General features: G+C 44.4%; 1 protein-coding gene across 2 annotated transcripts; it reads left to right on the top strand.

Annotated features, from left to right (window-relative positions):
• The first annotated feature begins 327 nt into the window (after nt 1–327).
• On the top strand, nt 328–17722 carry DDX3X (DEAD-box helicase 3 X-linked). Of its 2 annotated transcripts, XM_038133252.1 has the most exons (17): nt 328–501; nt 2677–2734; nt 3706–3756; nt 8387–8510; nt 9675–9815; nt 9901–10000; nt 10537–10672; nt 11027–11112; nt 11736–11834; nt 11910–12070; nt 12245–12389; nt 12505–12649; nt 12972–13153; nt 13244–13361; nt 13779–13935; nt 14772–14899; nt 15201–17722. In XM_038133252.1, the coding sequence occupies exons 1-17, from the start codon at nt 457–459 to the stop codon at nt 15281–15283; spliced, it is 1959 nt and encodes a 652-aa protein (XP_037989180.1). In that variant the 5' UTR covers nt 328–456; the 3' UTR covers nt 15284–17722. The 2 variants fall into 2 exon arrangements, with proteins under 2 accessions (XP_037989180.1, XP_037989187.1); XM_038133259.1 differs by lacking the exon at nt 3706–3756 and having other exon boundaries at nt 15201–15283.
• Nucleotides 17723–25820: the final 8098 nt, after the last annotated feature.

Below are 25820 nucleotides of genomic sequence, written 5' to 3'. Positions count from 1 at the left end.
AGCGCGGCGCAGGCTGTGTGTTGGGGAGGGGGGGGGAAATGTGTTGTGATCTCGCGAGAATTCGCCGCCGCTCTCCTCCCGAGCAGAGTCGGGCGGGAATGGGGGGAGGGGAAACCTCGCGGTACCGCCGGAGAGTCCGCGCGGGCCCGGCGCCCCGAAGTCTCGCGACACCTCCGGGAGCGCGTCCCACACCAACAACTGGGCTGCGCGGAGTTCTCGCGATAGCGCCGGGAAGAGAGGGCGGGGGGGGCGGTCGCCGTGCGCGCTGAGGTCAGCGCGCGCGGCCGGGCGCGCGGGGGGCGGGGCCTATATAAAGGCCGGGCCCGCGGCGGGGGGGGCTCAGTCAGGGCAGCGATTCGTGGAGGAACCAGTGATACCCACGGCAGCGACCTCCCGGCCCAGCGGATTCCCATTTCTCGAGGCGGAGCGGGACGAGCCCGAGACCGATCTCTCGTTATGAGTCATGTGGCGGTGGAAAATGCCCTCAGTCTAGACCAGCAGGTGAGGGACGAGAAGCGGAAAGGCCGCTCCGTTACCCGGAGGAGGCGCGCGTCGGAGGCTCTTGGGGCAGGGAGGGCGGCAGGGATGGTCGGGAATCTTCGCGTGGGGCTCCGCTCCTCGCTTCCCGGCGGTCGTGTCGCAGTTCCCCCCGCGGTAACCCCCACCTCCCCCCCTACGCGGCCTGTTGTGGCGCACTCGGTCGTTGCGCAGTTAACGCCGTGCGGCGGCCCCGCGCCGCGCCGGGCCTCCCCCGCGGGGGTGCGTTGTCCCCGCGGCCGGGGCGGCGTTGCGGGGGTGCGGGAGCGCCGGTGCCGCCCGGCCCGGCCCCGGTCCCGCTTGGGCCCCGTGGCCCCCGCGCCGCGCTCGGACCCGCTTTGTGTGGGAGCGCCGGGAGCGGCAGCGGCCCCCGGCGGCCGCAGCGGGAACTGCAGCGGGGGGGAGGAGGAGGAGGAGGAAGGGGCGGTCAATGGCCGCCATTGTGCGGGGCGGGGGAAGGGGGGACACACACACGACACGGCGCGTTCTGTGACGCCCCTTCCCCGGGGAGGCGGCGCTGGCGGCCGCCTTTGTTCGCGCTCCGGTGCTGCCGGGCCCCGGTGACGCAGTTGGGCCTGGAGTCGTGTTGGCCCGCACCATTTTTTTATTCTTTTCCTCCTTTTCGTTCCTACATCCCCCCGCGCTGGGCGGGATCGATGGTTATCTAACCCTCGGGGTTGGCGGCAGGGGGCAGGAAGAGCCCCATCCGCTGCAGCCGCACCGCGGCCGGGCAGCGCTCGCCCTCGGCCGCTCCCGCGAAGTAGGTCACGGAGGCGATCCTTCCCTCCCCTCGCCCTTCTCCCCCGCTGCCCCCCCGCGCCACACGTGACGGGCGCCGGCAGGCGGATTAGCTGCTCCTGCTGCGCCGGGAATCCAGCCCGCAGTGCCGCACTGAGATGGCGCCGGGGCTGCGCCACCGAGGCCCGAGGCAGCGCCTGGGAGGTGTTGCCCCCACCGTGCGGAGCCAGTGCGAGAAGATTCATTCGTCGCTTCTCGTTGAGTGTGGAGAGCCGCCTTGACCTAGCAGAGAGCCTTTAAAATGCTGTTAAAAATAAGAGTCATTATTAAGCCCTGCGTTGATGCTTCGATCAACTAGAAAGATGGCATTTTAGGTGGTAGCTTGAAAGAGGATGTTACGATGTCAGCCGTGGGAGAATTCTTCAAAAATTGAATGTCTTTTGGCGGCAGCTCGTGCGGCTGAGCGCCGGAAAGCACAATGCATTGGAGTCTTTGCTGCGGACAAATTCAGCTCATGTTGGAAAATATCTCTGTGCACTACAAAATTTACTTGTATTTAAACATGCCTTATTTTTCTGATACATGTTTGTAATCCTTGCCGTGCAGGCAAACAACTGTAATAATTTGGTTCTTAAGCTTTATCGGTTTCCCACTGTTTTTTGCTGAAACGAGTCCCTATTATGTTATATTATATATTTATTATAATAATAATATAATATAATAGCCCATATTATTATATTATTATAACTCAACACCTCTGAGCGGCACACCAGCACTGCGGGAACTGAACATCTTTTGGGAAACTTTACCGTGAGACTGAAGGCTATAAAGGCTATTGTTTATTTTTGAAAAAACAACCCAAAAATTTGTGTTTGCTGAAGATGTCGGCGGACACCTAGTGTTTTGGGAGCAGTAGTTTCCTCGAGCGTGAAGATTCTAATGTCTTAGTAGTGTTAATGCAGCTAAAAATACCTTTAGTCTCTACAAGTAAAGTGCCCAATTAAATTGGCATTACTTGTGCTGAAGTTTCAGTAGCAAAAACAAATTGTCACTGACCCAAATCCGAATGCATTTGATTGAAATAGACCGAAATTCAGTTTGTTTAAAATGGCTCTTTAGCCTGCAGGTAGTGTGAAGCAGAAGTTTGTGGCAGTGATTTAGTGGGTGTGAGATACTCTGCTGGCCTTGCTGCCCGTGTGGGTGTCTGTTTATTGTGAGTTGAGTATAAAAACATTAAAGATGATACAACATGAGTAATTATAGGAGACCTAATTTGGCACGATATAAAAAAACCCCAAAACTTTTGCAGTAGCTTGTTTCTGATAAATGAGAAGGTTTTTTTTTTGTATCTTAGCATAAATTAATAGTAAAACATGTTGATACTTGTTTTATTTCTTCTAGTTTTCTGGTCTAGACTTGAATTCCTCAGACTCTCAGAGTGAAGGAAGCTCTACAAGCAGTAAGTACATGCAAATTCTCAAGCTTACTAACACACTTTTAGAAACTGGGGGCTTGCAGCTGTGAAAAGCAATTTCTAAAGCCAAAGTTTACAGAGGCTGATGAGGAAATAGGAGGTTGCCAGTTAAGCTTGCTTTGAAAACACTGTGTGTTTTAGATAGAACCACTTAATTTTGCAGTGGTACAATATGTGTGCACATTTCTGAAGCCCTTAATTAGCTTGAGAGAGCTCAGTGTTCAGTTCTGTCCCAGATTTTCAGTTGCCTCTCATCTGAGGCCACTGAGTGTAGTAATGTGGTGATTTGTCTTCTCAAAATACCAGATAGAGTAGGAATGTCAGCTCTGCTGATCTCAATTCTCTGAACAGAAAGTGATACTGATATACAAGGCTTAAGTATGTTAAGAGCGGAGAATCTTCCAGGAATTCACGTTCGGCTTGTGGCTGGTATTTTCTCATTCATGTTGCTTCAGCAGACAGATGTTTCTGGATTGTAAATGAGGAATGCTATTCAGATGCAGTTTGTTGTGGCTTCTGGTTTTATCTGAGCTGAGTGGAGGGGATGGGTGAATTTAAAGGGAAGGAAAAATACTGGTAGTAATACTGCTGAGTGCCAGTACTTGAATGTCACAGTAAATATTTGGAGCTGCTCAAGTGTCTGGCACCAGCTTAAGCCTTAATGGGTTCTAGGAATACAGGTTTTGTTGTAGACATTGTAACACCCATAAATGGGTGTGTGATTGGGTCAGAGGAACACAAGACATCTGTGCCTTAAACCAGCTGCCTAAATGGGTATGCAAGAACTTTAACTTAGAGCATGCTACCAAATGCTATATTAAAGGATTCCTGTTTAAAATGTTGCGAGAGGCCTTGAAGACAGATGTTTTTACTAATCAGAAGCTGTTGGCAAGATGAGCATTTCACCATGTGCTGACCCCACGGGCCTGTAACACTGCGTTTCTTTTGTCCTTTAGAAGGCCGATACATTCCTCCTCACTTGCGGAACAGGGAAGCTTCAAAACAGGGTATGTATCAGAAACACTGTGGCAACACTAAACTGGCTCTTGCATCTCCAGGAGCAGACTCTGGAGGCTCTGACGGTACTGCTGAAGGCAATTACACAGACTACTTGACTGTCCTGTGCCAAACATGGCAACTTTATCTTCTGCTTTTAGTGTGCTCTTCTAGATCCCTTCACCAACTTACATCCTAAGGTCAAGTTCAGTATCTGACTGAGGAAATACCTTCTGGGTCTGAGTAACAATTAGCTGTGACTGAAGCCAGATGGAGTCTCCCATCTTAACTTGTGTAATCTTGAGTGTTGGTTTGAATGGATTTTGTGGGTACTAGTTTTTCTGCTAGTGGCTGTTGTGGAACTTACAGCAATCAGTTGTTTAATAGGAACCAACAGCACAGTTTCACTCTGTAAGTGCATGTCTTTACACAAAGAGGTGTTGTCCTTGTTCAACTTCCTGCAGTTTTTAGGGAAGCCCCTGGGAGCACGTGCAGAAGGAAATGCAGGCTGTTGGTGAAGCAGACAAGAAGTACGTGACCTGTTTTGGTCACATGTTTACATAGGTGTTTATGCTGAGAAACAGCCCTTCCATCTTCTGTTTGAATCTCTAAACAGAACATAATACAGAAGAAAAGTTTCTGGGAACACTTCAGAGAAGTAAATCATGATCTTTCTGTGTAAGACGCCAAGGGGGCAGGTGCTGCAGCACGTGTTGTCATGTCTGGTGACTTGGGTGGATATGAGAGAAACATTTCCTCTAACACCTATTGAAATGCACCAGAATGCAGCAGCTAAAACACTTCCTGCAGTGCTGCAACGTAAGCAATTGAGGTTTTGTGGCATGGGAGGACTTGGATCTCATCTGTATCTAAAACAGTAAACTTCCACAGATTCTTTTCAATACTTTTACAGATGCTTTTCAATACTGCAAGAGGATGGCTTCCATTATGAGTGGGTGGGAGGGCAATCATTATATGATAATATATCTCACAGTGCTTTTGGAGCTATATCACAGTTTAACTGACTAGATGAAAAATGCTCCATTCTAGCCTTAGACCATTTGAAGAAAGATAGTCTATTTTTGTCTTGCCTTCATATGTGTCCAAGCTGCTAGTGGGTTTTCTGGGTATTTAGGGTTTTGGGGTTTTTGTGTTTTGTTTTGTTTTCTGTTTTTCTGGGGTGGTTTGTTTGTTAGGGTTTTTTTCTTTGGTTTGGGGTTTTTTTGTTATGTGAAAGAAGCATGGCCTGAAGCACCAAGTGATGAACAGTGTGTTACCAGAGCTAGATGTTCTAGGAAAAGGAGAAGGACTGGTTGGCAGCCAGATCAGTGAGCTTGTTCCCAGTCACACTGACCTCAAAATGAGCAGACTGGCAAGAAACTGACTTGCCAAATCTGAGGAATGTGCGGGTTTCTCTAAAGCAGGGAGCAGGTTTAAGGTGGTTGTGAGCATTTGCTTGTTCATAGAGGTCTTCTTTCTTGTATGATGTTTAGTACCTAAGTTTTGTGGGTAAAAAGATGCTGTAACCTTGAGTTCTACCATGACCTATTATGGGTAGGACTGGCATTGTACTTTCTTGTGTGCAAGATCACAGTTCACACGTGGCAGTGTGGGTGTGATTACATGAGGCTTTTCTGGAGACTTTAGCTTCACCTTGCAAAAAGGTAAAGAGGTCATGAGACCATAATCTGACCTGTGGCTTGTCCAGTTAATAGAACTTTGGCTGCCAACTTCCCTTGGTAAACCTAATGTTCAAAAATTGCCTTTAAACCTGGCTGAGTGCTGTAGCACTGGCACATTCCTGGTTCCCTGTGACAAGGTTCATAATTGCTGAGTAGAAAAGTTCCAGTTCAGCACCCTGCTGGAGGCATCATGAGTTTGGGTTTGTAAAGCTGGGCTATCTTGTAGGATGATTTGAAGCCTCTTCTACAGTTGTACTTCCATTGAAGTGATACTTGCTTCTGTTTACATAACTCGGTGATTTCTTCAGCTGAGTTGGAACTTCCAAATTTTGGCTGCTCCTTGGAATTTTTAATGACAGATTTTTTCAAAGCTTAGACATGAGGCAGCAACCTTGCATGATAGTGTTCAACCACACAACAAACTCTTAAAGCAGCCTTACAAGCGTGGTAACCTGATTGGGTTAAAGTCTTCCATTTAGCTGCAGATCTGTCCCACTAATACAGATCTATTAGCATTAGAAGTGGGGAGTAGGGTAGTGCAGAAGTACAGGAAATAACAGCCTGCATAAAAACAATGTTCTTAGGTTACTTAATGGCAGTTGTATTTCTCAGCTGTGGGCAGAGCTGCCTGGCCTGAAGTGTCTTGCTTCCATGAGCTCAACTTGGTAACACTGAAGCTTGTTATGTAAGTTTCTTCTTAAACTTCCTGGAAGCGGGTTCTGGATATTTAGACTGTAATCTGATCTATAGTAGATCAAAAAGTAAATGTTACGAACTCGCCTTGAAGGTCTTATCCTCCCTAAAGGAATCTATCATTCTGTTTCTCCCATGTTTAAAAAAAAGATTATTGCTGCTGCCTGTGGCAGGTTTTCAAGTGATCTGGCAGTGATTAGTGTTAGTGTTACAAAATGTGAATTGAAATGCTGGTTGAGGGAGATGCATTGAGATCTGTAGTGCTGTGCAGAGGTGCAAGGAGCACAGAGCTGCTCTGGAAGTTGATTAGCTTAGTGAGTTCTTATCCCTGCCATGATGAAGATGTGCTGGATGGAATCTCTACAGGTTTTTACTTAAAAAAAACACCAAAAGCATTGACATTTTAAAGAATTTCCTGGTAGTCTTTGCACAGCATTGTAGTCATTCTCTTCACTTTAGAGAAGTTGATCTCTGGTCTCTTATGGGTTTTCTCAGGGCATTTACTTCCATTTTTAATTTACCATTTGATGTCTGAAATTCTGATTATTGTGCCTGTCATTTACTTAGAACTGACTTGTATGGCCTGGTCCTGTGTTCTGTGCTGATCCACAAATAAAGTCAGAGTAGGAATGCCAGTCTGAAAGGCCTGGAATTGGTGAGGCAGGATGTGCACACTTGTCCTTTGGTGTAGAAGTTGCTGTGCTGCCTTAAAATTATGGCAGGGTACCAGCTTCAGAAATTAGTTATTCGCCTGCTATAACGAGCTAGGTGAATGAGATTGCTTTGTAGTCTATTTGGGGTATAAAATTTTGGCTCTTACAACTTCTCAGGCTTGGTAGATCTGAAATGCAGTGTCAGTTGAGTTTTTTCACTGTTAAGAAACTACATCTGTATCCCTGAAGATGGCTCTGTCAGTACCACTGCTGTGGCCAGGATGACATATCCAAATAGTTGTAGTGGCCCAAAAGTTACTCATAATAAAATCTGTATTTAGCTATCTTTTAAACAAGCCAAAATAACTTCCTTGAAGTTCATTTTGAAGGACTAATACTGATTCTTAAAGCACTTTGGAGGTCTTGAAGTGCTAAAACTTAATGGATGGATTATTATTGCTGTCTGTTTCAGTTATCCAGAAAAAAGAGTTACAGTTACCATAGTAGTTTTTAAAGTTCCCTTGTGACCAGTACATTTCTGGATTCTGGGTACTAGAATTCCTCAATTAGAAACCAGAGAGGCAAGGTACATTGCACTCTTTAGAGAATGTCAAAAAAAGTAGGGTAATTCTGGTAGCAAAAGCTTTTCAGAGAGACTGGGCCTAGAACAGCCCCTTTCATTGGAATGAATTTGTTCTGTGGTTGCTGTTATTGTCTCATGAATAGGTCTGGACTGGTTTTGTGCTGTGGAGCTGGCAAAGCATGCTCACAAGAGTGACATTATTTATCTGTTATTTAACTTACTCTCTGCTGGGATCCCATAGCTGAGATCAAATACGCTACACAGAGTTGGGGAGGTTGGACCTCTGAAAGAGAACTTAGAATTTCTTAGTCCAGTTCCAGAGCAATGTTTAAAGCTTCACATTTCTGCTACTTCACAAGCCCTGGTAGCAGAATAAAAGTGAAGTTTTTTACTCTGGTATTGGCAAGCTGAGGTACTTTGTATTTTTTTTGATTTAACTAACATAAGTAAGTAGGAACCTACTGTAGGCAAGGGTGAAAGTGCTGTGGAAAAATTCAGTATGGTTAATTTGTTGTGAAGAGCTCCGTATACCTTCTCTGAGTATGGTGCTGTTAGTTACAGTCTGTGCAGATCACGTTGCTTTGTGTACTTGCACTATGATAAAACATTCTAATCTCTGTTTAGATTTCTGATACCATTTATTGATCTGAGAGGCCTTGTTAACCTTCAGAAATTAAATGTGTAGTAAAGGATTTGTATTGGAGAGATGATGCAGATGAGGCTTGGCAAGACTTAGCATCTTAAAGTTTCTTGTGATGCCTGTCTTTCCAGGGTAGGCAACTGAAACAGTTGTACTAAGGCAAGTGCGCGTTTTTTAAAAAAACCCAACGTGCTTGTACATGCAGGGAGAAATTCCAGTTCCGATGGGTGGTGAGAAATGCTCAGTCCCTTCTGGAGCAAGTCTTAACATTCGTGCATCTTCAGCTCATGAAGGAATACACCTTTCAGTGAAGATTTCCCGGACAGGAGTGTGTTTCCTTGTAAGAGCCTGGGCTGTGCAGTGTTGGGCTGAAATGCCTTTCTGTGCTAGGTTTCGACAGCGGAGGCTGGAGCTCCAGGCGGGACAAGGATGCCTACAGCAGCTTCGGTGCGCGCTCCGACCGCGACGCCAAGTCCAGCTTCTTCGACCGCGGGACCGGCTCCAGAGGAGGGAGGCAAGTACCTCTTTGTCTGGGTGGTGCACACGAGGTCTGCATCAGCTCTAGCACTGCACTTGTAATCTTGATGTTAAAATTAGGGTTCCAGGTGTGAGCAGCATGAGGTAGGAGGATCCTGGGAGGGGAGGAAAGAGGGAGAGAACCTTGCCTTAAAAGCTACACGATTTCAAGGATGGGCAGCTTGCATGTTGAGAAATGTGCCCTGTAGTCTGCCACCAGCCACTCACTGCAGCTGTAGTGCCTGGCTGATTTCAGCATTCACCAAAGTGCTAGGTGGGTGGCTACTTCCAGGAGAACTGTTGGGAGCACACACAATACATCAATATGGATTTTTTTTATTTCAATATTTTTTTTCTTGTTTAAAAAGTGTAGTTAATAAAACTGGGTGAGACTCTTGCAGGTTCTCTGCCTTACTTGAGCAGTCTTACACACATCATGCGTTGTATGCACAAGTGTGGTGAGAGTGACCTTTACCGGCTACTTAGTAAAGCTGACCTAGTCCTGTATCCAGACTTTTCTCAAACATGATTTACCAGGCCAAAAACTAAACAGTTGAGGTAAGGACTTCTTCCACCTTCTTTCCAAGTCAGTAATACAGGTGAGCTCCCTCTTTATGAAATCATTATATGACATATTGGAGGTCTTTGGTCACATGTGTGGTGGGGGAATAAAGGAAGAAATTGCAGCCCTGGAGGGTTTTGTCTGGACCGTGGGAAACCAGTGTAAAATGAGGCAGAGGAAAGGGTGGGGGGAATACAAAGTAGTGCTGCTTAGGAGGTTTAAACAGAGCTCCCTACAAAGAAATGGCAAAGACTGAGCAACTTGGATTGCAGCTCCACTGGCAGATGGCTGTTTACATTTGTTATGCTTAATCAAATAAAACTGGTGATACAAAGTTCACTGTGTTAAACTAAACTGAGCCGTGAAATCCTGACAGACTCTCCTGTCTGACACAGAAAACTGTGACCTGGTCTGATGGCCAGGACTAATTTCTGTGCTTAGGTCAAGAAGCAAGTGTAGATAACCTCATGATTTTGAGTTGTTCCACAGTTGTGTGTGTAATACACAGAGCATACACTGCTGCATTGTATGGCCTTGTTTCTGCATGTCAGTTCCCCCTGTTGCCTGGGAAGGGTGGTCTGATTCTTGTGCTGTATTTAGATACGAGGAGCGTGGCAGAGGCGGGGACTATGACCGGAGTGGCTTCGGCAGATTTGACCGTGGCGGGAACAGCCGCTGGTGTGACAAATCAGATGAGGATGACTGGTCTAAGCCTCTGCCCCCCAGTGAACGCCTAGAACAGTAAGTCATGGAATGGTACTGATTCATGGGAGGGGGTCATTTGATAAATCCAGCGAGTAAAAATACTTTCTTCTTCTGTTTTTAGGGAACTCTTTTCAGGAAGCAATACTGGCATTAACTTTGAGAAATATGATGATATTCCTGTTGAAGCAACAGGCAGCAACTGTCCTCCACATATTGAAAGTGTAAGTATTTTTTTAAAAGTCTGTTGTGCTAATATATCTAGTAGTGACTATTTTGTGTGGGTGGCTTTGTCTTGGTGTCTGGAGTTTAGGGAGGAAAGGAAAAATTGTCTTCCCTTCTGACAGCTAAGCTGTTTTGCAGAAGAGGGTTGCATATGATGAATTAAAGGAAGAAATTGTGTAAGCTTTTTCAGTTAACATTCATAGCTTTTCAACTGTAACTTGTCCTTAAACAGTAAACCTGTGAAGAAGTGGAAGTGCTTTAGAGGTGCTGATTTGGGAGCAGCTGCTAAGGCATGGGCAGTGTTAAGCTAAGCACAGTGTGTGTGCTAGTGCAGTCTGCACTTGAGGCTTGGCTTGCTTTTTAAGAATTGCTTAGAAAACTGGACTAAGTATCTGTGTGACTCTGTAACTTTATAGGCAGTTTCTATAGGAAGGGCTGAAACAAGAGCTACCTTAAAGTGACTTGTTAAACTGAATGTTGTGTTCCATGGTTGAAGAGAAGGATTCTGATCTTACTCCTTTTAAATATCTTACAGTTCAGTGATGTTGACATGGGAGAAATTATCATGGGAAACATTGAACTCACACGCTACACCCGTCCTACTCCAGTCCAGAAACATGCAATACCTATTATTAAAGAAAAGAGAGATTTAATGGCCTGTGCTCAGACAGGTAAGACAATAACTCCTTGTTGCTTAGTCACAGTAGAAGTGGGGTCTTGTATTGCTGCAAGTAGGAGGTAGAACCTCCTGTGCAGTGTAGAAATAGTTGTGTCTTGAAAGCTAATTTTAGTTTTAGTCTTGCATCTGTTTTAGATGTGACTTGACTAGATTTACTGCGTTTGTCCTGAGACATGTTCATGTCTTAGACTACATTTGCTTCAGGGTTTTGGGCTGCTGAGCGTGCTCCAGTGCCACAAGTAGCAGCCACAGCCCAATGCAGGTGTTACTAGGAATGTGCTACTGATACATGGTTAGTGCTGTAGTTAATAGTAACTCTTAATAATACTGGCTTATATTCTATTAGGGTCTGGGAAAACAGCTGCATTTCTTCTACCAATACTGAGCCAGATATATGCAGATGGTCCTGGTGATGCCTTGAGAGCAATGAAGGCAAGTATTGAAATACCCAGTCCTGGGAAAACGATGATCAATGTCATAGGTTTGGGGATTTTTCCCTCCCCACATGAGCTGCTGTGTGCTGCTGAACACAATAGCTGGTCTTTAATGTTGTCATCATTTTGGTATGATAGCCAAGCATCTCAACTTCTAGAAGACTTCAGGTGTTTCCATTAAAAATCCAGGCTGTGGATTACTTTTTTTCCTACCTGAGGAGTTGGATGCATAACTGTCCCATTTTTTAAAAATAAATGGTTTTGTTGTTGCATAAGTTTAAAAGACACTTCCCTTGCTACCAAATGCTACTTGGTCACACATCTGTGTCATAGTGATTTCAGAATAGGAAGTTCTGTGGCTGTTGCTTCTCTGCTGCTGAAGTGTGGGATTGCAGTGCTTGTTGTAGAGACCAGGATTGTGCAACTATGGCCACAGTAACCCACAGCTGCACCTTGGGCACTTCTAATAGGCCCGTCTAGAGGGGCAGTGCTCAAATTGGCTCTCAGCCATACTTAGTCTTTCATAAACTTGGTGACCTGTCCTAAATATTGCCTATAGTAGCTTTTTGTCTTTCCCTTTGTGTTTTGGATGCTCATGCCAAGGTTGTTCTTTTTCTTCAGGAGAATGGGAGGTATGGGCGCCGTAAGCAATATCCAATCTCACTGGTCTTGGCTCCCACTAGAGAACTGGCTGTGCAGATCTATGAGGAAGCCAGAAAGGTAGATCTAACAGTTTATTATTATAACATAGCTCAATTAGAATGTTTCTTGGTGCTAACTTGCTTTGCTTTACAGTTTGCATACCGCTCCAGAGTTCGCCCCTGCGTGGTATACGGTGGCGCAGACATTGGCCAGCAGATCCGTGACTTAGAACGTGGATGTCACTTGCTTGTAGCAACTCCAGGACGACTGGTGGATATGATGGAGAGAGGAAAGATTGGACTGGATTTCTGCAAGTAAGTAAAGTGGTTGTCTCTGTACAGATGGCTTAAAGCAGGATACATTAAGGACCTCGGATTGTAGCTTTTGGACTGTCTAAACGTCTAATCGAGAAATTGTAACCCAGTGCAAACACCAGAGCACAGCTTACAGAAAAATGTTCTGAAGATGGTTTTTTCACTGCTGTTTAGGTACCTAGTCCTTGATGAAGCTGACAGAATGCTTGATATGGGGTTCGAACCTCAAATTCGTCGAATTGTTGAACAAGATACTATGCCACCAAAGGGGGTTCGTCACACCATGATGTTCAGTGCTACTTTCCCCAAGGAAATTCAGGTACTTAATGAGAGTTTAAATACTTAAAAGCTCATAAGGCCAAAGAAATTTCACCTTTAGAAGGAGGGAAAGAGTAGTATTTGATTCTGATTTTTGGTTTTCCCCTGCTTTTTAGATGCTTGCTCGTGACTTCCTTGATGAATACATCTTTCTGGCTGTTGGCAGAGTAGGTTCTACATCTGAAAACATCACACAGAAAGTAGTATGGGTGGAAGAGCCAGACAAACGATCGTTCCTGCTTGACCTGCTAAATGCTACAGGTAAAGAATAGCTGCCGATAAGCAAATGAGGCATAATTTAGAATAGGCAAATCTAATGACTCAAGCAATAAGAATTTCTATTGATTGCGTGAATGAGAGGGTATTTTGTGGACATGCAGTGAGTATTGCACTGGTTAAATGCCAGTAGCAAGTTGATTGTAAGCATGTCTGTTAATAAAAAAAGGAGTTGGAGGTCCCCAGTGATGTTACTTTAGAATAAGTGGACAGACAATTAAAGCTGCCTATTACCAGGTTATGGAGCCCGTATTTGTCTCTGCAGCTTTTCTTCTGCTAACCTGGGCTTTAAATTGTTTTTTTTTAGGTAAAGATTCCTTGACTCTGGTGTTCGTGGAAACTAAAAAGGGGGCAGATGCTCTAGAGGACTTCCTGTACCATGAAGGCTATGCCTGTACAAGTATCCATGGAGATCGCTCCCAGAGGGACAGAGAGGAAGCACTGCACCAGTTCCGCTCTGGCAAGAGCCCCATTCTTGTTGCCACAGCAGTAAGTGAAATCTGTAAAACTCGAGCATGTGAGCCTATTTCTTGGTCTGTGGAGTCATACAGAGATCTGATTCAATCATTTAACCACTAGGTAGCAGCAAGAGGACTGGATATCTCAAATGTAAAGCATGTCATAAACTTCGACTTGCCAAGTGACATTGAGGAGTACGTACATCGTATTGGCCGTACAGGCCGTGTAGGAAACCTTGGTAAGTGTCTCCTGGGGTTTTCACAGACAGTACTTGATACCTAAGTTGACAAGTGCAGTCATACAGCCTGAGTAATAAATGCTAAAAAAGTACTTGAGAGAAGCCTGTGAGCTGCCTTCTGTGACCAAAAGCTGGTCACTGCTGTGTAGCCACTGTGGAAAGTTTACCAGTTCCTTTGGGTAATGTTCTTAGTGCCATCAAAACGTTCTCTTACTACTTGTAAGCCTGGTGTCTACTGTGTCTGTCAGTAAACATGATTTTGTGACTAGCTGTGGTGAAGTAATGGTCTCAAACAGCTTTCTCTTTAAGTAATTCTAGTGTTTTCGGGCTTGGCTGTAAGGAACTGGAATGTGGAATGGGTTTGAGTGCTGTGGTGTACTTGGATTGTGTGTAGCCAAAACTGAGTATCTCCTTCAGGTCTTGCCACTTCATTCTTCAATGAGAGGAACATAAACATTACAAAGGACTTGCTTGATCTCCTTGTGGAGGCTAAGCAAGAAGTACCATCTTGGCTGGAGAACATGGCCTATGAGCAGCATCACAAAGGAGGAGGCAGCCGTGGGCGATCTAAGAGGTAAGGGGCACAGCTTTGGCCAGAGATGGATATTCAGTCTGTTAAGAGACAGTTCTGTTATTTGTTCTCAGTCTGAAAATGCACTTAGAGGATGGTAAGCACAGAATAAGCTGAGCTTGGTGTGCAAAGGTGACAGTGTCTGTCTGTTTTTTTCTATCTATTCATAAGGCAGTTAACACATAAATCCTCTTTCCTTTTAAGCAAGCAGCCAGATACAGCTGAGATAGAACAATGTTATCAAAAACTATTTTAAAACTGTAAAATCAGCTATAAAACACAGAAAGGCATACCTCCCTGTGCCAGAGATGTACCTTGAGCAGCTGCTCTGATGTTTAGGAGAAGGTAATGCAGTGCCTCCTGACAAAACCAGGAGAGAGAAGAGAATAAAGGTGTGAGGCCACTTGTAAAATAGTTTTGCTGTGGAAACATGAAACACTGTAATACAAACCTTTGTTTACTGGCTTACCAGGGGTAGGATGAGAGCACACTTTCTCTTAATGTAGTTAACATGATCCAACCACATTGGGTTTGGCATGAGTTTTTTGTTTTCCATTTTGCAGTATGCTTATAAAATACTTAATTTGTACATCATAAGATACAGTCATAAATGCATCACTTAAACACTGAGATAGGGTTGGAAATCTTGTGGAGGCAGAGATTTTATTGAATCAAATCTTTCCAGGTAGCCTTGGGATGCTTGTAAAGTGTGCTCACCTCAGCAGTGGCTGTTGGCCTGCTGTGTGGTTGGTACCCAGAGTCAGAACATCAATCTCAGTGTGTGCAGCGCTCAGAGTGCCCCCTGTTTGACTCCAGTGCTTGTCTCTTGCCCTCTGCAGCAGTCGGTTCAGCGGAGGCTTCGGAGCCAGGGACTACCGGACGAGCAGCGGCTTCGGCAGCAGCAGCTCCAGCAGCAGCCGGTCAACCAGCAGCCGCAGCGGCGGGAGCGGCAGCAGAGGCTTCGGAGGTGAGACGGGCTGGGCAGCTGCACCCAGAGTGCTTGCTGGGGTAAAACTGGATGTCATGTTTGAGTAAGGATCATCTGGAGCTTGTCATGCAGTCTCAGCATCCTGCTTGGATCTAAGCCAGTGCAGGTTACCTGACTGATGGTTTGACGAGACCTGCCTTTCCAGCGTTGGTTTAGTGGTGTGCGTTCCGACAGTACTGTTGGGTGGGGTTCTTAATAGACAACCAATACCTGGGTTGGTTTCTTGTTGTAAAGGTGCAAACAGAGTTAATTAAGAGTCACTTTCTCTTGCCTTTCATAGGTGGTGGTTATGGAGGCTTCTACAACAGTGATGGATATGGAGGAAACTATAACTCCCAGGGGGTGGACTGGTGGGGCAACTGATCTGCTTGCAGCAGATACCCCACCAAACAAGCTAATATGGAAACCACATGTAACTTAGCCAGACTATACCTTGTGTAGCTTCAAGAACTCGCAGTACATTACCAGCTGTGATTCTCCACTGAAATTTTTTTTAAGGGAGCTCAAGGTCACAAGATGGAAATAAAGGAACAAGTAGCCCTATCTCGAAGGTGGTTTTGAAGACTCTTATTGCTGTAGTCAGGATTAACTCCCCTCCCACCCATCCCCACCCAGAAACTGCATTTATAATTTTGTGACTGAGGATCATTTGTTTGTTAATGTACTGTGCCTTTAACTTTAGACAACTTTTATTTTGATGTCCTGTTGGCTCAGTAATGCTCAAGATATCAATTGTTTTGACAAAATAAAAATTACTGAACTTGGGCTAAAATCAAACCTTGGCACACAGGTGTGATACAACTTAAACAGGAATCACTGATTCATCCATAATATTACAAAGAAAAACTTATGCGGTAGCCTGCATTAGGGCTTTTGGTATCTGCAGATTTGAAAAATAAAACATCTTGAAGCATATCAATGCAATTAGTTTCTAATGTGGCAAAACTGTACTAAGTTAAAGTTCTGATTTGCTCACTCTATCCTGGATAGGTACTTAGAACCTGATAGCCTTTAATAAGCCATTCCAGTCATGATGAGATGATGTATGGATACATGCATACATTAAAAGCACTGTTTTTGAAGTTAATGCAAGTAAATACAGCAATTCCTTTTTCAATATTTAGGCAGATCATTAACGTGAGCTAGCCAAATGTGGGCAGAACATTACAGGGAACGTTTAAAGGTCTGATAACTTGAAATAGTTTTTAGGAGAATTCATCTATTTAGACTTTTTAAAAATGCCTGCCATATGAAATTGAAATGGTAGAATGGCTGACCATGGCAGTGATTGGTCCTCCGTAAGGGCCTGACTGAATTTTTGGTCTAATAACGCATGCTAGTGTTGATGTTTTTTGGTCAAGAGGGTATGAACAGGAAGAATTATGCAGCAGGCTTTATTTTAATGCAGATTCACATTACTCTGTTCAAGCTGCGTGGAGATGTTAAACTGGCTTACTGTAGACTTTGTAAAATGGCTCCAGAAGAGTAACAAACAAACCTGAGATCACAGAGGTTGGAAATGTACATAAACTGCACAAGGTTTCAATTCTGCTATTAAAGTGCAGTTTTAGTCAGTTTTAGTTGCATAGGTTTCCATTGTATTTATAGTCTGTTATGCTAAATCTGGCCAAAGATAAGTATTGTCCACCAGAAAAATGCCTCTGCCACTTGGAATTTCTGTGCTAACTTTGCGGCCAGAGCGTTTAACAACTAATCTACAGTGGCATAGGAAAATGGCAAAAATCTCCTAAAGTGCAATAGATTTTTTCAAGTGTATTGTGCCTTGTTCTAAAACTTTTATTAAGTAGGTGCACTTGACAGTATTGAGGTCATTTGTTATGGTGCTATTTCAAGTCTAGGTTTAGGCCCTTGTACATTTTGCCCATAACTTTTTACAAAATACTTCTTTTATTGCACATTCAGAGAATTTTATATATGTCTTGTGTGCGTGTCCTTAACTTCCAATCTTATTTTGTCTCTTGGAGATTGAACGCAGCTTGTTTAAGGAGAAGGAAATAGATTCTAAAACTTATTTGGGACCATGGGAATGATAGCTGGGAAGAAAACTATTTGCACACGACAGATTTCTAGATACTTTTTGCTGCTAGTTTTGTGTAATATTTATTGAACATTTTTGACAAATATTTATTTTTGTAAGCCTAAAAGTGATTCTTTGAAAGTTTAAAGAAACTTGACCAAAAGACAGTACAAAAACACTGGCACTTGAATGTTGAATGTCACCGTATGCGTGAAATTATATATTTCGGGGTAGTGTGAGCTTTTAATGTTTAAGTCATATTAAACTCTTAAGTCAAATTAAGCAGACCCGGCATTGGCAGTATAGCCATAACTTTCTGATAGTAAAACAAAAATTGGCAACTTAAAATTAAACATGCCAAGGTTTTGATACACTTGTCTTAAGATATTTATGAAACACTTCTAAACACTGATGTGAAGTGTCCAGATTCTCAGATGTTTGTTGCGTGAGTTTTGTTTAGTTGTGTGTTTTTTTTTTTCAGTGAATGTCTGGCACATTGCAATCCTCAAACATGTGGTTATCTTTGTTGTATTGGCATAATCAGTGACTTGTGCATTTTAGCAAGTTTTATCAGCCAGCAATATTTTCAGTTCAGATACAAGGATTCAAACCAATATGCAAGAATGGATTTAAACTTGCTGAATGTGAAAATTGAACTTCAAGTCACTGTAGGTTTAGAATTGCTTATTGTATTAGTTTAGATGCTAGCACTGCATGTGCTGTGCATATTCTTGATTTTATTAAAATAAAAAAGTTGAACTGCACAGTCTATTCATTTGTGAAGCGTCACTCCTGGTTTATGAGCTCTGTAGCCCCAGCAGTCTCATTCACGTGCAGCTCTGGAAGCAGGTGACTCTAGTGTGGCATGCGTCAGTGTGGTGGCAGATGGCAGCCAGGCTCAGGGCTGTAGCTGAAAGAACCTAAAATGGCCTGTGCCCCATAGGACAGGGTTACTGGCAAGTGTCAGAGGTGGGACAGACAAAAACCACCTGGGTTTGTTCATTAGGGGGGAGCCAAGTTAGGCTTTAATGACCTAATTAAACCTTGTGGAGCTGGGCTTGGTTCCTCAGCCCCTGACTGCTTGTCTCACAGTTGTCCCTCTGAATTTCACAGGAGTGTCTCGTAGAGAGCCTTAAGTTTTGAGGTCATACCTGTTCATTGTTCCTAGGTATTGAAAAGCCAAAATTAGGTGAAATACTGGAATATCCAAGGAAGTAGAGTAGAAGGAATAGATTCAGGTGTTTCCAGTTTCTTTGAAGTGAGATAAATTTGCTTGGATTGAGAGTGATTTAGAAAGAGCCTGGGTTTTGAGTTTGGTGGTGGAATGACTGTAGAAACTTGTGATTTTCTGGTGAGTAAGGAAGAGGGTGGGGGCAGGGAAAGTAATGCCTGGGACCTCTGATCCATAGAAGTGTGATGCAGGTGAATGGCATGGGGTAAGGACTGGTAAAGGTGTGATGTGCCCCTGGAATCCTGGATCTGTATAGGAAATGAAATCCACCCCTCCAATCCAGTACTGTGTGTGGGCCTTGGAGAATAATGGACAGGATGGAGGTGACTGATTCCCAGGATAGCTTGCTGGAGCAGCTGCCTTGAGCACACTGACTGGACCACGCTAAATTTACCTGCTCTAGACTTGCATCAATTACCAACCTCATCATGCAGGGCTTTGTGTTGTCATGCGATGTCCCTGGATGTGCAACATGCATGTAAATACCTTCCAAAGGCAGTTTTCCCTCCCCTGTGTATCTGTAGAAATACTAGAACCACACTTGGGAGATGCATATGCCAAGGGAAATGTGCGCTGTGGAGGTGGCCCGTGGCGTCTGGAACTCCAGCTTTGAGTGCAAAGGTTTGGTGCTTTAGCCTAGGTTTGTCCCTGGCAGAGTGCAGGAATGGCAGAGGAGTCATTTAGCAGTCAGATCCCCAGGAGCTCTGCACTGGGGCTTGCAGAGGTGGTGGAAGGACTAATGTAAGGCAGTAATGGGCACAAAGTGGGTGAAAACCAAAGAAGAAAGTCTGGCCCTCAGGAAGGTTGTTCCTACAGACTGGAGGAAACTGTTTACCTCTGGGATGGTAGTTAGGCTGGGGACATGGCAGAGATGAGGAGCCTTGAGACACCAAAGCTACTGGAGTAAGAGAAGCACAGAGCATGTTCCTACAGAGGTGGAGTTTTGTATCTCAGTAGTTTTGGCGTACTGGGCAGCAACGTTTTTCCCACAGTAAATGAGAAATGATTTGGGAAGAGGTAGGCAAGGCATCCTAAATTGTAAAGAAAAAGGCTGTGAAGTTGTATGGTAAAAATGATTATTGATTTGTCTTTGTGAAGCTTTTTTGTGTGGGACCTTCAAAACGTGCAGTAAAGACTGACTTTGGGCAATAAATGTGCGTATGCCAGCACTGACAGAGGTTATGGCAGGAAGGCTGTAGTAAGTTCTGCTCTTGGTTTGCCAGTGAGGTCACTGTGACCTGTGCAGATAAGGAGAGGTCTTGAAACTATTTGACTTGTGGTGACAGGAGTGGGACTTGGATTCACATCCTGGTGTGGAGTTCATAGAAGTGGAGAGAGCAATGGGGTTACCAGAGAGTTGGTTACTGTTTGTTTGGTGTGAGGTTTGAGCACAGGAGAGGCAGCTCATACAAGCAGGATGCTGCTGGGGCTGTGGCAGCCAAAAGTTGCCCTCTAAACCTCATTAAAGCTGTGTGTCTGTGGCCTTCCAAGTTTGTGAATCCTCATCCAGTGCAGTGTTCAATGTTGCTCATATTGATCAATGTGTCCATGAAAATAGCCTGCAGTCAGACAGGCCACATTGATTAACAGATCCCAGGTGTTAGTGCTCATTCCTGGGTGGAGGGGAGCAAAGGACAGGTCAGGAGTTTTGCTGCTGCTGTGAGCTCTGTGAACTTCAGTGAACCTGGCTGGAACTGTAACACCAGCACTCAAACCAACCTCGCAGCCTCTAAGTGGATTGTTTTTGAGGGGTAGGTTGCCAAGGCTGTTGAGGTGACAGTTTCATGCTGTGTTTTCTGTCTTTGTTACCACTTTGTGTCAGAAAACAGCAGTCCAGATCCTGTCTGGTTCTGTCAGCCCTTGGCTGGTTGCTTCCTGGAATCAGTGGCCTTGTGCATAACATGGGTAGCAGTTGTGTAAGTAGTCCCAGGAAGTGGGAAGTGTTTTGTGTAATTATCCTGTGCTCACAGAAAGATGACCCTTAGCAAGCTGAAGTCATCTGCTGGTGGTTAATGAGGCCAGGCCTGGAGCAGAGCCAAGACCAGGAAAAGTGTAAGTGGTGGGAGCTCCTCTAGTGCTGTCCTCTTTCCTGGCATTGTTTAGGGAAGGTCTGGAAAGGCTGTCAGTGCTGTGGATCTGCAAGTCTGGCCTGTCCATTTAGGTTAAGAAAATTCTGTATATTTAATCAGTAAGGGCACTGCATCTCCTCAGAGAGTTTTTGTAAACAATTGAAATTCTGCTCTAAACTGCATTCTAGCAAGGGTAGGGTTTCTTCTTTGTCCTGCCACTTCAGGGGAAATTCACCATCATCTGATTTGTCAGCAAAAAATATTGCTGCTAAAGGAATTGCATGGTTCAAATAAACATTCAGTGTTATGAAAGCATAGATTACACTCTTCTGGGCCTGATTAATGTGCAAGTTTCAGGAAGTGATGCCATCAAATTATGTATTTGGTGTGATGAAAGCTTTGCTCCCACTGGACTTTTGTGCAAGCTGGAGTTTGTCGTTGAGGGTCATAGGGACTACAGGCTTTGCAGGGCAGGCTGAAGTACAGCCTGGAGCAAGTGTTGGCATTACGTGCTTAGATATTCAGTGCAGAAAATAAAACTGTTGCTTCAAGGAGGGACCTGATTACCAGGGTTTTTTTCAGAGGCTAAAGGGTTTGTCTAATCTCCTTCAGTTGATGACTCACTGGGAGAGAAGGAGTAGTGATAAATTTGAAAAGGAAGCAGAATAAAAGGTTTGGCAGAGACGCAAAACATCTGTTCCCAGCTGTGCTGCTGCTCTGGGTTACCTGGGGTCAATCACATCATGCTGCAACTGTTCTCTTTGTCTCTTGTTCATCCTGTCAGTGTAAAGATATCAGCTTTTCCAAACAGCAATTGCAGCACCAATATCCAGTCTTATCTGTCATCTCACCTGGGACTTCTAGGTTCTACTTGAAACCAGTAATTTGCAGTAATCATCTTAAAAATGACAGCCCAGTAAGAGCACAGGACACCCTGGCATATTCCTTGATTATTCTACTCTAACAAGAGAGAGAAATGAGATTTCTGATAGCATTTCTCAAATATTTACCCTTGTTCTTTCTAACCCAACTTCCGTTGTTTACTTTTTTTTTCCTACATACTTGCTTCTTGCAGTCAAAACAAACTTTGCTTCTGATGGCACTTGAGATCTCAGAGGCTCATGTGATTGAAAACATTTCTTGTGCAGCAAGGGAAGCAATGGCCCAGGGTCATTTACAAAGAAGGAACAGCCAGAAATTAGGTGGACTGGGACTCCTAATGGAAGCAGTTTGTTAAATACCACTTGTGTGCTGAGCTTAGTCAGAGATTAGATGCAGGTTAAGGGAAGTGTTCTCTGAAGAAACAGAAAAACATTGGAGAGCTGAAAACTGGCTTATGGAAACAGAGTACCACATTGCTGATCTTTTCCAGCTCTCTCCACTCATGCATGAAGAAGATATGCCCAGGATATCTCTGGATGAAAAGACTGTACTTAATTACGTTGAGTTGTGTGAGTCTACAGAAACATAGCAGGATCATGTACTTGAAAGCTTGCCTGAATTTTCTGACTGTATCAGCTGGTCTGAGGAAGGATGCATCCTCCTCTCACAGCTCCTTAAGCAGCTGAGGAATCTGGTAATTGGGCTACTGTTCAATCACAGCGTGCTTTATGAAAATTCCCACAGGGACTCAAGTACTTGCCTGTTTCATGTGGATAAACTAAAATGATGGGCTCATGGCAAACACTGCTGCTTCTGCAGAACTTCTCAGCAGTAAATATCAGCAAAGTTTGAAGGAGGTCAGCCTTGCCAGGAAGTGAGGGGACAGAGCAGCCAAGCAAGACGCCAGTGGCCGAGTTAGTGTGGAAGTCCAGCTCTCCTCTGAGTGAGTGACCCTGTGTTGCTCTGACACACCAACATCAGCTTCCTCTCACGATGACCTGGGGATCTGGGAGCAGCCCAGGCTGCTGGTCATAGCATGGGAACTTCACTCAGCCTGCAGCCACTGCCCTTGCCTTGGGACTCATTACCCTTTGGGAATAATTCCCTTGGAATCAGAGTTCCCCAAGCAGGATGAGCCTTGTGGTGGTCGCCAGTGTTTTAGGAGGTTTTCTGCTATCGCTCTTTGGTCTTTGGTTTAGCACCAGAGTGATTTGCTTCACTTGCTATAAAACTCTGAGGTATTAACTGTGAGGTTTTTGAAGGAGTGAATTGTGACTTTGAAATGCCCTTGACAGGAGCCCGGCACAGACTGGTGGCAGCTTTCAGTGCTGCAGTCCATGACAGCATCCCCAAAACTCACAGCAAATAGAGCTGAACCTTGCAGTGCCCTGCTGAATTTTCTGGCCTGAGCTGTGCTGTAGGATTACGAATGTCTTAACAAGCTGGAAGCATCAGGACATTGTTGTTGATGTTGTTGACATCTGGTTGTTGATGTATGCCAATAGAATGTCTGTCTGATAACAGCAGTCACTTCTCGAGGGCCTTGTTAACCCAGTGGAGACTCTGGGATGTACCTGAGGTCAAACCATGCTTTTTAGTTTGGATACAGGAGTCTCCCTCCCATGTCAGGAAAGGATCATGCTACTCTGACCAGTACTTTTAATTTTATTGGCACGGATTCTGGTTTAGAAGTCTGATCATCTTTCTTAACTGAAGCTCATGTGGACAGCCTGTAGACACCACATGCAGGTTTATCCCTACCTCAGTTTCAGTTCTTATGCTGAAGGCAATGGATTGGAGATGGAACTTGCAGCAATGGAAACATCTGAAAGCAGTTTAGGTTAAAACTTATCAAGAATTATGTGAATTAATTTACAAATTAGGTTTAGGGACAAGGAATGTGTTTCCACATGGATGGTTCAATAGGAAACCCAAATTTTTCATTGTGGTGCACTCAACCTTGGCTGTTGGAATGGTTTTCTGTTTGCAGTCCCCAGATTCTCTATGATTATGCTGTGCTGTGCTGGGTTTTGTATCCATCAGTGTGTAGGTGGGGTGTTAAATTGCCAGCCATGGAGCTGGGGAGCACCAGTCATTTACTGCTGTGTGTTTGTGCCATTTGTCCCACTGGCCTGAAACCATTTTGTTATCCTTCTGTCTTCCCTGACTCTTTCTACTTAGCCCAGGAACTTAGACTTTGAGTCCCAAAGACCTGCCCTCATCCTTCTGCAGCAGATAACCCTTCCTTTTTCCCCAAACTCTTCCCACCATCTGCAACCTTTGCTTGGTTTGGGTGATTTCAGAGATCTGCCTGTCTTCTCAAAAGTCAGAAATTTTCCATGCTGTTGTTTCCCTCGATGTTCCTGCTCCCACAGGCCTACTCCTGGACGAGTAGTTTGCAGGGCTGCTCAGGCAGCATCTGATAAGTAATAGCTGCAGGAATATGGCTGTGCAAGGCTTTTCTCAGCAGATTTGTTACTGTAGGTTATTTAAACATAGCTCTGCTGGGTCACTGAATTCTTTCAGCCCAGAGCAGTAGCTGGCAGAACTGTAAATGGATATGGCTGTCAAATTTGCATGTAGTCCTCAAAAACTGCTTTATGAACTACTTGGTATTTGAATTCTCATCAGTTCAGGAGAAGATACAGCTGCTTAGGGTTTTTTACTATTATTTTACCAATAGCATAAAAATAACAAGAATGCAATGACTGATAAACCTCCAAAATGAGGAAGAGGCTGGTTTTTATTTACATTTTATATTTAATTTTGCTTACTAGAGCATGCTGGGTTTTTAAATTAGACGTGGATGAAATGTTTTTCCTTTTCCATGGAATCTTTCAACTTTAAAATTAAAATTTTTTCTCCTTGCCAATACAGATCAAAATGTCTTTGATGTAACATGAAGTCTGGGTTGTTTGATAGCTTTGGGCTTTGTTCTACCGCTTCCTTTAGTAAAAACTGCAGTAAAATGGTTTTAGTTTCTAAATCCAATTCTCAAAACACACCCTTTTAAAGAACAGTGACATTTTGACAATTCTGAACCAGTTTTCACAATGCCCCCACCTTATATATGTTTGTTCAAGTATCAGCATTTTCTAACAGCCGCAGGACAGTTTTGTTGAACAGCTGCTGTCCAGCTCTGTGGTCACTTCATATCAGTGTGTGGCACCATTTTCTTTGTCACAGTGTGACTCAACATCTGCTGTGCCTGTCACCAGTTCAGCCTTGGGTGCTGTAGGTTCAGGTATCTGTGCAGGGTGACCCCAATGTAGGGAATCAAGAGCCTTGACTCCATGATTCAGAAGGGTGAACAAATGCTTTATTAAGCTGTACTATATTACATTATATTAATACTAATAATGATACTAAGGAAAAACCCATGACCCCTTACAGACAGTCATGACACAGCTTTGACCCAATTGGTCAGTCAGTCTAAAGAACTATCAGCAGAATCTAATTAACAAATCCCTTTTGGTAAACAATCTCCATAACACATTCCACATGTGCCAAACAACAAGAACAGTAAGTAGAGGTAAGGATTGTTTTCTTCTCTCTCTGAGCTTTCTCACTACCTTCCCCAAGGAAAATCCTAGGAGAGAGAATTATGTCTCTCTCTGTTCAAGAAGTATGTAAATACCGCATTCAGGGCTCCTGTGTGGGTGACATCTGGCAAGAAAAACCTTATTTTAGCTCCAGTGAGCAGCAGGGTTCCTGTTTTGCTTTGCTATTCACTGTACTGTTCTGTATTTTCATTTTACAAAGTAAGCACCAATTTACAAACGTACAGCCTCAGCAGTCTATGTGTTCAGTATGTGGATTGTAGAATATATCTGATTTATAGCCCCATCCTGGTGCCAGAAATGTAGAGAAACTGTCTATTGGATTTCCAAGAGCAAAAGTGGTCCTTTAAGCCCCGGGTTAATTTGTCTCCTTCTGTGCACTGTGCAAGGCTGATTCTGCTGAGGCCAACACTAGTGTTACATCATCTCTGTTAATGCTCTTGCAAAGCACTTTTCCAGGCTCAGTAGAGACAGTTGAGGCAGTATTTCCAAAGCATCCTGGCTCTTGCTGTGCCTTCACCACTGTTTTCTTGAAAGGAGTTCCCTGCAGATGCTGAGTGGGAAGAAATCTCAGCAGCACAACTCTGCTGACACCTGCCCCACCACCCAGCACGGGCAGAACGGGATGAGAAGAGCACCAAGATCAGGCAAAAAAGGAAGAAGAGCACCAAGGTTGGGCAAAAAGGGGGACTTGCCTTAGGGAGACTGGGCCAGGAGAGGTGTTCAGCAGCCTGCCAAAGACACCAGTGTCAAATTCAGAGCTTTTGTTGATTTTCATATGACAAAAGGTTTCCCCTTCCCTGCCTCAGTGTTACTGAGTGATGCTGTTTGCACACTAAGCAACAGCTAGAAAGAGATGTATGAATAGCCCCACACATCTTTTCATGCAATAAAGAGCCCTGCTAATGTCACCTGTGGGCACTGGGCTTTGGCTACCAATGGGCCTGGCTTTCTCCTCCAAAAATGAAAGATCACAGAAACTTTGTGTCCAGGAGGCCCAGGCCTGCTCACCTGGCTTGTGGCAGAATTACAAAGCCCAGTGAATAAAATTGGCACACTGCCCCTCAATACCCAGCAACTGCAGGAAGGCACCCCTTAAAGTGACCCTTGGGGGTCTGGC

This window comes from Motacilla alba, chromosome 1 (assembly GCF_015832195.1).
Source record: "Motacilla alba alba isolate MOTALB_02 chromosome 1, Motacilla_alba_V1.0_pri, whole genome shotgun sequence".
Taxonomy (NCBI): Eukaryota; Metazoa; Chordata; class Aves; order Passeriformes; family Motacillidae; genus Motacilla; species Motacilla alba.
The sequence above is the reverse complement of the archived record's forward strand: the minus strand, read 5'-3'. Positions and strand labels throughout refer to the sequence as shown.